This window comes from Chaetodon auriga, chromosome 15, assembly GCF_051107435.1.
Source record: "Chaetodon auriga isolate fChaAug3 chromosome 15, fChaAug3.hap1, whole genome shotgun sequence".
Lineage (NCBI taxonomy): Eukaryota > Metazoa > Chordata > Actinopteri > Chaetodontiformes > Chaetodontidae > Chaetodon > Chaetodon auriga.
The window spans coordinates 10,811,154-10,823,943 of record NC_135088.1 but is presented as its reverse complement, the minus strand read 5'-3'; the positions used below and the strand labels follow the sequence as shown (position 1 = coordinate 10,823,943).

The window sequence follows — 12,790 nt, the reverse complement described above, 5'->3', positions numbered from 1 at the left end:
ATAAGTTCCATAAGTGCATGGACGAGTGCTATCCGTTTTACAATATCTTGACCAATGTACTCTTTTATTCTGAAAGCATAAATGTATCATATCCGGTGTTTCGTAGTAACGGAAATATCGTTTACCTCGCGAGAAGTGTCATACCTTTAACTTGAATACGCCTTCGAAAAGCTAAAGTTTGCTGGCTGTGACAGCCACTGTACTCAGGAGACATGAGTGCTAAGCTCACCCAGGGGGCCGTTGAAGTAAGAATAAATGTTAATATAACTGAATTACAGTTTGTGTCTTGACTCGATGTCTCGAGGCTGGCATTTAGCAAAGTAGCGCTACTAGCTATAGCTGCTAGCACTGTGAGCTAATGAGAGTGACTGTCACAGATGCATCAACAGTACCATTAACAGATCAAATTCCTTGTACTTTGCTCTTGTTGTGCTTTTTGATGTCTCGAGTTTATGTGTTTATATGGTGAAATAAATGCAGACGTGCCTCATTTACGCAAATATTGACTCAGAGCAAGGTCTTGCCATTTGGCTAATTACACCCTTATAACGTGATTTGGACTCCAGAGATTTAATGGAAACAACAGGACGGTCTGATGTAGTCCTGTGCTGTTTACTCACTGATGCCTCCCTGCTGGGGGTGGTACATGAATTGCCACTTCATTAAACTCCAATTATCGTTAGACTGTACCTTTGCATTATCAGCACGGTAATGTGATGGGACAGGATGGGGACAGGCGGTAGATAGTGACATGTCCATGTGTGTTATTGTCTAGGCCCTGTTCAGAGGCTCGGAGGTGAGCAGTCCTGTGCTGCAGCTGCTGGTGAGTGCACTTAAAGTGTCCACAGGACCATCCTGTTCAACTATGCAGAACTGTGGGATACGAATATAAAACCTTGTTACTTTGGAGATTTAATGAGCTATTCAAAAGATCGTCTCCAGACATGTTTTATGGCTCATGAAAAACAGTTTACTTAGGATAGCACTTTCTGTCTGATAGGGTTTTTTCACATTGTTATGCCTCAATCCAAGAACTACAATCAATGAAAATAAATGCATTGACACATGATGTCTCTTACATTGTACTTCAGTGAATTGTCCATTTACGGGGTCTGTGCACTGAAGGCTTCAAGTTTCAGAATTACCCTTGTGTAAATGCATAGATTCAAGATGAGCACAGAGAAACTTTTCCCCTTCAGCAGATGAATTTGAAGGCTTTGTTGTTTTGCTTATAATATCCCTCCTTCTCTCCGTGTTCGTCAGAACATGCGTAAAATACCCAGTGGCTCTGGGCCACCCCGGTTCCGGCTCATGATGAGCGATGGCCAGCACTCTTTGTCTTGTGAGTATTTGGCAGTAGCCAGAAAACTTTCAGTCTGTGGTTTCAGTTTGCCAAGGTACACTTGGTCTCTTGTTGACGAACAAACACATTGAATCCAACAATGGTAATATCATGAATTAGTACCACTGATAGGCAGATTTGTTGCATCATTTTTTCTAAAATGTACATGACTGTATTTGGGTATGTGTGTGTGTGTGTTTGTATGTAGCCTTCCTGTTGGCCACACAGTTAAATAATCTGGCAGACGAGAACCTCTTGGTACCAAACTGTGTGTGTAAGGTGAAGAGGACCATCACCAACACGCTGTCAGATGGCAGGTATGTGTTTTCATTTTGTTTCCTCTTGTCCTCTCCCTACTTTTTATTTGGCCCTTTTGGCCTTATTTTTACCTGTCTTGTACCCCAGGATTGTGGTGATTGTGATGGACATGGAGATATTGCAGTCGGCTGAGGAAACAGGAGGAAAGATTGGAAATCCCACTCCATATAATGCAGAGGGTATGCTTCTTTTAAGATGTGCATGTATGAAGTGAGAAACAGTAATAAACGACTTCTGCAGGTCCCTTAAGACATTTGTTCAACTTGCAGGTAAGACGTCATCCTCACAGGAGTCGGCCTCTAGTACCTCTGTCCCAGCATCCCCTCCATCTGCTGCAGAACCTGGACCCTCCTATAAGAACAGCAGCTGTGAGTTTGACGTCAGATATTTGTATTTATGTTTCTGTATATGAAATTCTCTTTTCCTGTCAGTCATTACACATGAATGCTGTGACAAAGATTGATCCTGTGATACTGACCCAGCAGAGTGTTTTTGCTCTGCCATGTTAATGGCAGAAGTAGCTGTTTGAGTCACTGACTTTTCAATCACAGCAGCAGTAACTAAAGAGAGATGTGCGTGAGCAGTGTCATTTTCTGCAGTGAAGGGTTGGTACACTCTGAGCATATTCTACCCGAGTTTTCCCAACTAGAGCCCATCAGCGGCGAGTCTCCACTTATTTTAGGAACATTTTCTACAGCCAACAAATTGGATGAATTTAACTCGTATCTCCTGCGCTGCCATTCTCGTTGTAGCAGGAGTTTACAACAGCTAAACCTTTGCTTTCCATGTCCAAGTGGGCAGCATGAGGCTGATTCAACTTCAAAACAAAACAATTCGGTATCAAACCAGGCATGCACAGAGTTTGTTATAGCCATCAGAATCATTTAGTCAAAAAAAAAAAAAAAATGGTTTGTGTGTTTTTTAAACCTGTAGCACACAGGGAGTATTGGCAGCAGTACCAAAAAAATATATGGATGCTTTCCCAAGCCACTGCAATAGATGACTGAATAAATCACAACAAAACAATGCACCCAAAGGCCCTCAAGCTCTCTGTTCATGGATATTACATGGCAAATAGATTAATACTGCTTAACTTGCTGAGTAGATTACAGCAATTAAATACCTCACTAATATAAACACGTTCTAATTTCCTCATTTAGCAAAGTTCGATGTACTGAGAATCAGGACGTTGCTCAACCTCAGCAGAGTTTGGCCGACTAGAAGTCAAAGTTTATTCTTTATTCTGCAGTCATGCACAATGGACTCTTGATATGTAGCATTATGGAGGTTCAAACTACATTTCTGAATAATAATGTGAAGTCAGGGAAGCATGCAGGGATCATTTTTCAGTAATAAGTAATTCGACATCCTTTGGGTCTTTGTGAAATGTGAGCTTTTCAGTTACATGACAACATAATATTTGTTGATTGTTTACAGCAGTATTAGGTCTGTTAACACTGGTAATAATTGAGTGGTACTTTCAGAATAAAATTCAGGAATTAGTTTGATATTTATTTTTGAGAAAATGTGAATAATTTGTCAAACCCTCATCTCACCTACAGAGGGAGCCATGTACCCACAAGAAAATGACTTGCACTCCCCTCACTGGTTTTTCTCCTCATTACTGTTGTTCTGAAGCCATAATTTGGGTCCAGCGGAGTCTTTGTTGTTCAGTTTTCAATCTCAATCACCATATCGCACTTAAACCAGCAGCATGAACTGAAAAGTTAAATCCTGGTTTTCATTCCTTTGATATTCACAGCACACCAGTGTTCAAAGGCTGTAGTCTGAGTGTGGGTTAAGAGCTAGATGAAACGGGATCATACAGCACAGGATGGTTTTCAACCAGTTGAAGGTAGCCACAAATTAATGGAGGTTCCTTTAGTTTAAGTGTCCCTTTTTCATATCCCATTGTGCACTTTTATCATACTGTATTTACTGCTCTGCTATGAGAGCAGAAAACTATCTTGTTGCCCACTGGCCACTGTGGCTGGAGGAGCCCATAACTCTCACCTTTCACTATTTTACCGCCACAAGATTTTTATAACAGAACAGGGGCTCCAAATGATGGTTGGTTTTCTGCCAAAATGGCTGGTGCCATGTATCATGCCTAAAGTAGCTTGTGCTTTATTGGATCTTCTTTTATTAGCTTAGCCTTTGTTTCACTCAGTTGTTTTATACCACCGACCGCTCTCAGCATCGACATTGATTTTTGTTATGTGGCAGAAACATACCAATAGTCCTCCTCAGTGGAGGATGTAACCATGTGGGTGGATAATGAGGGCTCGGTATATATTGTGTGTTTGTGCGTGTGTAGGTGTGTATCTATGTGTGTTGTGACTGAGGGAGCTTGTGTGGGCTGTTGGCTCCTCCAGTTCATGGCTTCATGAATATTGTGTTGTGGACTGAATCCCCTTGTAGCGATGCACAGACGGAGGGAAAGAGAGAAAGTCAACTAATTTGACTCAGCAAAGATGAGGCTCTGCATTAAGCAGTTCATCAGACTTTCCTCGTCGTATCCTTTGCATCATGTTACCTCAGAGATCCTGCCAGATACAGAAAACCTTCTGCTCTGTTTAATTGTCCTGTTGATGAAATGTCCTGCATCCATCGTTAGAGCCAAAAACAAGCCGTATGTATGAAGTCTCAAAGTAATTTCTCCACTCAGTGTGGCTCAGGGTTTGATTACTTTTCAGTCTTTTTGTAAATTGCATTTTCAGTAAGTCAGTCAATTCGTGTGCGTTCTCAAGATTGTTGAATGCCACAAATGAGATGTGGGCGATGCAATGATGAGGGAGAGCACTGTTTTATTAGAGGGTCTGAGTTCAAGCCTCTCTGAAGACTTAACAGTCATCAAGAAACACACTAAATCCCTGCATGCTTCCATTTGGCTAACATGTTTCCTTGCTTCCTTCACTTGCGTCTCTTCCTTGTGTCATAGCTCCTTTCAGCAGGGACACAGATGAGAGCTAAGATGTGAGGAAGAGACGCAAAGACAGAGACATTTCATTTAGCAAATGGGACATTTTGGCTTTTTCATGAGACGGCTACAACCAATGATGCACAGCATCTCAACTGTCCCATAAGGTGTAGAAATAATTAAATAATCATTTTAACAGCTCCAATAACAATTACAGATCTATTGCTGAGTCAGAGCATGGCAGTAATAACACCAATAGACAAATAAATGTGTTTATTACTGAGCGAATGGAACAGACAAGAGGGAGAATTAAAATAAAATCAGTAAATTGCCTCTGAAAGGCTGCCGGTAAACTAAGTGTGTCCTGTTCAGGCTCAGGCTGGATATTACAGGACTGTGCAGCTGATTAGTACAGACCTTTTTCCTGACTAAGCTGAGCTACACTTGGAGCAGAAAAGAAGAAGAAAAGTATTTTGACGAAGATGAAGAAAATGATTTATTTGTGATTCAGATTAAGCGCAAATCTGATTATTGTTAAAGTCTGGATGAAGATGAAAAACGTCAGAGCTGCCGTTGGTGCTGTTTCTAAAGCAGTTCGCTCAATGTATGACCATGTAACCGTGCAACAATACTAATATTACAGCACTGCAGTTCCACAGTCCATCAGCCCATTCCTTTACTTTCCCATCAGATCAGCCGACCAATCACCTAACAGACTCTAAGCGATGCTGTGCTTCTGTCCCAAAAAGCTCACACATAGGATACACATGCAGCTCCTCACTCCTTGTCTTCTCTGAGATGTAGTTCAGGATTGGTGCATCCTTCATGATGCCAGACCTTCATTAGTTTCCAGGTAACAGGCCAGAGGATGGAGGAGCGAGGACGGGAGGAAGCGTAATTAGCTGAATGGAACACAGCCCCTGTCAGCTCCAGGCGTTCTGCTCTGCAGTGAACTTTGACCCCTGACATCCTTGTCGTGGGAGGATGTGGTCAGAGAGCATTTTTCCTCTGGCATCGCCAGAGTTGGGAGAAATAATTTCAAATATTTTAAAGCATTTAATATTGTTAAATTATGCCGCGTAAGCTCTGTCAGTCACCAGTGACACTGTACTCTCTCTCGGTTAAAAAATATCAACATTTGAGTCACAATATTCATATTCTGGGAAAAAAAAAGACGCCAGTCCTTCAGCAGTAGGTGTAGAGTCAAAGGTCGTGACACAGTTGTCACTGGCGGTTCTGTGTTCTCATTTAAATATTCATCAGCAGCTATCCTTGAAATAGACTACCTTCAAACTGCTTCGCGGATGATATTTAAATTCCAAAAAGAGATCTGCACTTGCTGAAGTGCACTTAAAAAAAAAATTCATTATTCATCACTAACCATTCTCTGCAGGTTTCCTTTGTCCTCACAACTCTTTCCCTCTCTTCCTCCCTCTCTCCCTCTCATAAACACACACTCGCTTCTACACACTCGCTTTCTTATTCACTTCCTCTATTTATTGCCTTTTTCTCATCTATATATTTACTATTTACTATCATTTCTTTCACTCTCTCCTCTGACAGAATCCTCACCGCAAAGCGCTCTTCGCAAACAGGCGCTGTTGAATACGTTACCGGCATACATATTAGGACTCGGTACTGATCTTAATCACAAAAAATGAGGATCCCTGATAAACCTCTGTGCCCCTGTCTTTGCTCTGTTCTTCACTCCACCCACCCATCCCCACCTATCATCTTCTCCTCTCTTCTTCCCCTACCAGCTCCTTCCCTCCAACACTCCATCCGGATGGCGTGTGTATGAATATTGATGTTAATTACCCCTCGCCTGAAAATAGCTGTTCAATCTGTGATTTCCCCCAGGAATTTTGCTCATGACACACACACACACACACACACACACACACACACACACACACACACTCACACATATACACACCCGCAAAGGAGGGTATCATGGAGGTGAGTGTTTGTTGTGCTCCATAACGGGAGCTTAGATCAGGGGAGTGGTCTCGCTGGAATTGCATCTTTTTATTCCGAACAATTCTTCCCTCAAACGCTGTGGCTCAATATGGCAGATGATCTGTGCCAAAATGAGGCATTGCATAAAATGTGTTTTGACAACAGCCAACTATCTAGCCTGAATCACTGCTGATGGGGCTGATGCGACTTTATCGTGGGAGGTGAGGTAACACCTTGTGATTCTGTGGGCTGGTCCGAACTGTTCAAGTGTTCTGGCAAAAAAAAAAATAAATAAAAAAAGCTGAGCAGGTGTTTTAGGAACAAGGGGAACTTATTCTCAACTTTTAAGTAGTCGCTGTGTTTTATTTGTAAGTGAGATTTTTGGATTAGGTCTGAGTTGGTTAAGTGCACACCTGATGAGAAATTGTAATTCAGTTCAACTCAGGACAGGATACTGTGTTCTCAGCTGATTATTTCCACATGAGGCTTCAAGTGATCATCCGATAACACCTGACAAATTCAACCTTTTAGTTGCCCAAGTACCTACATATGTCACATACAAAATGGTAAATATATTCTAATTATTCCAAGCATCAGTGAGAAAAAACCTTTAGTCTTATGCTCCCTCATTTATTCATGCTGTTATATACTTCACTGCCTGTTTAAACTAATCAAGTTTCCTTTTAAAAAGCATGGTTGTCAAACTAAATCTAAAACTGTGGTGATGCAGGAAGGTTTTTAAGACTAGTATTTCCAGATTTATGTCAGGTGTCTTGGCAAAAAGACTGATATTCTGATAACTAATCCTAGTTTTTCTTATTCCTATGACTGAAAGGCATAAGTACAGTAATTATGAAATGAATAATTGATTGGCAGCCCAAGAAGAAAAAGGCAGTTTCATTCATTGGCACGAGCTGGTGTTAACAGGGAACTGAGTAAGTCTACAGAGAGATCAGTGGGGAGAGTTTAACTTTCTCAGGCATTTTATCATTTTGGCAGCTGCTCGAATCATCAGATAACGGCGCTACCACTGGTGTTTAATTAAGTTTCCACTGTCTAATGCTGGTAGGTCTGTACCACTTATATATATATATATATCTCAGTATCAGCAGATGAATTCATCCATGTAAACTACGGTTATTGATAACTTTGGTATGCACTTTGAGGTAATGAGTGTCTCACAATGTGTGGAACTTCTGTACAGTCAATGGAGAAAATTATGAGACTTTGGCCACATTTGTGTATAAATAAACATAATTCATCCAGGCATTTATTTAAAGAAGAACTCCACCGATTTCGCATATCAAAGTGTGTTTACAGGCTTTGAGGAGTACTACTGCACATGTGGAAAAAAAGTTGCATAAAGTCTTTTGTGGCTCCAGAGGGAGCTGCGCGAAGTCTGATAAAAGTGACATCACTTGAGGCAGCGTCGGTCGCGTCTGAAGACTGCGAGTTTGGAGATGAAAAAAATTAAAAAAAATGTGGGGGATGCAGAGTTAGAAAGAAGTGAGCTTACCAGACCTCCGCAGCTAGCTCCTCATCTCTGCTCCAGGCTAGAGGCTCAAGGCTACATTAGCTGTTACAAACAGAACGCTCCCGCATCTCCAACCAAACTGTCGGCAGTCGGGTTGCATTGTGGGTAATGTAGGTTTTGACAAGGAGGAATGAGTGGACTAAAATAGATGATACCTCTGGTTCTGCTGCATTAGTATTTATAGTTTTTTTTAAATGGTCCATCATGAGTCTGACAATGTTATATGAGTGCAATGTTAAATCGATGGAGTGGAATTGTTCAATTTCATGGTATATTAGTGACAATGAATGATTAAGTATTTGCTACTCACAAAAAAAAGGGTTGCTGAATGTATACACGCTGGCATAGATGGTTTATTTGTAGCGCTGCAGCTCACAATTATTATCATTAATTAAACTTAAGGATCTTTAAAAATCACTTCATCTTAAAAATGCCAGAAAACAGTAAAAAAAAATACGCATCACAATTAAGACAACATCATCACAGTGCTTGTTTTTCTCAACCGACAGTCTGAAAATATTCAATTTACAATTAAATAAAACAGAACGGCAGGAAATCCTCACAAGCTCGAACCAGCAAGTGTATTATTTAATGTAATGTATTATAGGTATTTTGCTAAATGAAGTTATATATCAATTACCAACACTGTAGTCAGTCTCTGTCCACTAATCAACTAATTAACTAGTCTTTCAGCACTATTAAACTGTCATCTTGTTAAATTGGAGTTCCCTTGTAAGTATCTCACTTTGTTTTCCAGCAGCTCTCTCTCCTCCCCGAGGCGGTGGAAGTGGTTTTGCAGGAACATCGCCCTCAAAGTTTTCACCCACGAAGGCTTCACCCTCAAAGTTTTCGCCCTCAAAGTTTTCACCCTCAAAGTTTACACCCACAAAGTTTTCACCCACAAAGGCTTCACCGTCAAAGTTTTCACCCTCAAAGTTTACACCCACAAAGTTTTCACCCACAAAGGCTTCACCGTCAAAGTTTTCACCCTCAAAGTTTTCGCCCATGAAGGCTACCAGCACGTCTCCAGGATCCTCAGCAAAAGTGATTCCTATTGCTCAGCTCAACCCCTACCAAAGCAAGTAAGTTTAAGCGTGTGTGTCTGTGTCTGCATGCACCTGCTTTCCGATGCACGTGTGGTATCTGGAAAATGATTTAAACTTGACTTGAACGCTGCGGTGGATAGTTAGAAAGCGTTGCGTCTGACTTACATGCATTTCCTTCCAAATTGCAGGCAAACTCTGGGCTGTATGATTTCACTTTGATTCTTTCCCCCTTCTGCTCATTCATCAGCTGAACTATTTCCTCTCATGCTGTGACTCTACTTCCCTGTTTGCTGCCATTCCTGAGTAGCACTTTGGGGTGTGTGTGTGTGTGTGTGTGTGTGTGTGTGTGTGTGTATGTGTGTGTGAGAGAGCATTAATTTTTTTCTGTATCAATGCATGTGTGGCTGTGTGGATTTGTGTGTGTGCATGATAGTCAGCCCATCTGCATGGAAATGAAATGAAATGACCGATCTTGCCTCAGAAATGGACACTTTAACGGCAGGTACTGCTGGGTCTTTATGGTCTGCTGCTGAGGTTTTGATTCTGTTATTTGGCCTGGTGGGGATTTGGCCAACCTCGTTTTTTTTCTCCCCCCGCTTCCTTTCCTCTTACAATTTCTTAACCTCCTCCAGGGCTCCATTTTACCGCTGTTTTTCTCCCCTCTTGCTTCTTATCATTTCATTTGGCTTAAGTCTCTGTCTCTGACCTTAAAGTTGCCCACAAAAAGACAAGAGAACTGTATAGCAAGATGTAGTTGTTCAGATTGGAGTAAAGGTACCCTGTCAACTCTCCCTCCATGTTTGGGCTCAGATAACGTAGCCCTGTTTGAAATTGCAAGCTGTAAAGATAACTGTGCCTCTAGGTGTTGTAATAAACTGATGACTGTTCTAACTTTGAAGTTGGGGGAGTACCTACAGTGAGTAAAACAGATGACTTCAGCAGCTGTTCTTCTATGTATGTTTGCCTGAAATGAAAAGCGTGTGCCTGTGTGTCTGTGTGTGACACAAGTAGATTATGTAGGGATGCTGTGTATGTGCACATGGTCTTTTATGGCCGTTTGCATTGCTTTCTCATCTCATTCTCCTGGTGTTAAGTAATAGCATCTAGAGCAGGCTATAATTGGCTTTTGGCTGCCATAAACCTTGTTGTAGCAGTCTTATCCATACTGAGCAGGGAATGGGGTTCACTCTGGGCCAGCAGCTGCTCTCATGATAGGGGATTTAATTGCAGGCAAAGTTATGGTATGAATATCCTCCACTGCACAATTATCAACGCAGTCAAAAAGCTCACTGCTGCATAAACTGCCGAGCTTGGCTGGCTGTTGTTAAAAACAGAACAAGAAGCACATTTTAAATGCATCCAGGAGTTGGCAGATGTACAACAGCTAGTTCACTGTTTGAAAGAAAAGTTGCTGGATGATTTTTTATTTTTTTTCCCCTTTCAGGGAACTTAAAAAAGACGGAAAGACACTCATTCAATTTCCTTGGGAATTGTTCTTTTGTGCGGTTGTGTTTCACAGTGGTGATTGATGTGAGCTGAGTTGGGATGCTCATTAACAAAAAAAGGAAGCTTTTTAAAGTGTCTCCGCTGCATTTCTTTGCTGTTTGTGCTGACCTTTAGACTCCTCGTGCAGCTCCTTTAGTTAAGTTTCACATAACTGTTTTGGTCAAAGGAAACTTTTTGTAATAGTTGATGGAAGGCACTCGTGTAACTTCTGCAAGTCAAACACTTTCAAAGCTTAGATTTTGATCCCGTGATGAAGGTATTTTTAATTGAAAAATATTGGGATGTTTTCAACCTTATAAAACCACCTGCAGCACATTGTGTTTTTAAGTTAGTTTTGTTGACGTATGTCTTTGTAAGTGCTCATCCGTTATTACAAGTGTGTACTCTGTGTGTGTGTATCCCCAGGTGGACTATCAGAGCCCGAGTCACCAACAAGTCCAGTATCCGCAACTGGAGTAACTCTAAAGGAGAGGGCAAGCTCTTTTCTTTTGAGATAGTAGATGAGAGTGTGAGTCGAGGAGGGCAGAGGCCTGAATATCTTCCTGTTATGTGCATGCATGTCAACATATGTCACACATGGCTGTTTTTCATTTTGAAACGACATGTTATTTCATGGAAATGTGCTGGTCAACAGGGAGAAATCAAGATCACAGCCTTCAACAACGAGGTGGACAAGTTTTTCTCTCTAGTGGAGCAAGGCAAGGTAAGCAGCTCCCACTCACCCATATCCATCCTCACTTCAAGTGATAAGAGCTTCTTGGAAAGTTCACTTAAAAATGATAACTTGGTGCATATCGCACATCGCCAGCAGCTTAGCATGCTGCAAGGGACTGTTTGTACTCATGTTTCAAAAGGAGCTTCTAAGCTTGGTCACCATTTCATTTCTTCAATGAAGTTGATTGACGAGCCATTTTAATGACAACACGACAATATGTAAAGCTGTAAATTCACAAACCAGTGTGCCCATTTTGTGTGCAGATAGCATTACAAACAAATGCATCATTGGTAAAATATTGGCTAATAAACCCTTCTGCAAAATCCTGTCATGCATGCAGGACTTCTGGCCAGTGACTGAGCCAGAGGCAAGTATTAGAGGATTTTGTGGAAAGGGATGTATAAAATATGTCTGTTTGAGACGTTAAGGATTTGGTTAGATATATGCTGCCGAGAAAAGTGTGAGGAAACTTGCCAGATCTGATATGTGGATATTGTTTTGCCGTTCTTAAGGTGGTTATCTTGATTTTGTCAGAAATGGCTGCCAGTCTTGCGCGCTGTGTTTTCCATTATAAAGTTTTTCTTCTGGTATAAGTAATTGATCCAGAGATTATCATTTTTAATTGAAGTACTCCTTTAAGAAATTAAAGGATAGGTTAGGATGTCTTAAAGTCTTTCTTCAAACATGCACATGCCGTATGTATGTTGAGAGATTTATGGCTCACTGTATTCGATCCTCTCCTCACTGCCGGTAGTAAAGTGATCCCTTCAAGCAGAAACACTGGAGGAAATGGGGCGAAAAAAGTCTTTATTCTGTGCAAAAATATATTCAAAAGTTTGGCCAAAGCTAATGTGCGGCTTCAGTGATCTGAGTTAGCCTAATTAAGTCGCTTTCTTTGGCCGGTAGTCGAGAGTAGGTTTACTGCCAGTGTTGTGTACTGGCAGTGTATCTGCCAGGATGTATGAGCCACGGCTCAGTAAGGACACACTGTCAGGGTAAACAAAAAGAGGAAATTACAGTCTTAAAAGGCCCTTAGTTTGGAATATACCCACCCTATCCATAAGATTTTTTTTGCATTTATCATATAGAGTAATACTAGAATTACAGTCGGGCAAACGTCATTGCGTATGAATCGTTTTGGTCTTAAAGAATCTTGGAGGTAGCCTTCGTTAATCAGATCATCTTTCAACCAGAGGGCCCTGATTCAAGACCTCCTGTCGGCTAGCATCTGCTTTACTGTCCTTTAGTAAGAAATGTAATGCCTACCAGCCGCAGCTCCAGTTGCGTAACTGAGGCTGACACTCACCTCTGACCTTGCTGTAGGGCTGCAATTCTGAATTTTATGCAAGAATATAAATATATATATACAGTAGGATCCTGAAAATAATCAGGAATTCTTTGTGAAGACGCAATTAAATGCCGCCCTCAAAAGAACTTACTGAACTCAAGT

At 41.2% G+C, this 12,790-nt stretch overlaps 1 protein-coding gene across 2 annotated transcripts in view; it reads left to right on the top strand.

Annotated features, from left to right (window-relative positions):
- The first annotated feature begins 109 nt into the window (after window positions 1-109).
- The window catches only part of LOC143333191 (replication protein A 70 kDa DNA-binding subunit-like), a 36,236-nt gene continuing 23,555 nt past the window's right edge, over window positions 110-12,790 (top strand). Inside the window, exons 1-9 of one of the 2 annotated variants that reach the window (XM_076751166.1) lie at window positions 110-245; window positions 776-823; window positions 1,264-1,342; window positions 1,551-1,659; window positions 1,748-1,839; window positions 1,930-2,028; window positions 8,831-9,155; window positions 11,031-11,133; window positions 11,260-11,328. In XM_076751166.1, coding sequence (XP_076607281.1) covers window positions 213-245; window positions 776-823; window positions 1,264-1,342; window positions 1,551-1,659; window positions 1,748-1,839; window positions 1,930-2,028; window positions 8,831-9,155; window positions 11,031-11,133; window positions 11,260-11,328 — 957 coding nt within the window. In that variant the 5' untranslated portion in view covers window positions 110-212. The remainder of the gene's footprint in view (window positions 246-775; window positions 824-1,263; window positions 1,343-1,550; window positions 1,660-1,747; window positions 1,840-1,929; window positions 2,029-8,830; window positions 9,156-11,030; window positions 11,134-11,259; window positions 11,329-12,790) is intronic. The other variant, XM_076751167.1, reaches the window with a different exon arrangement.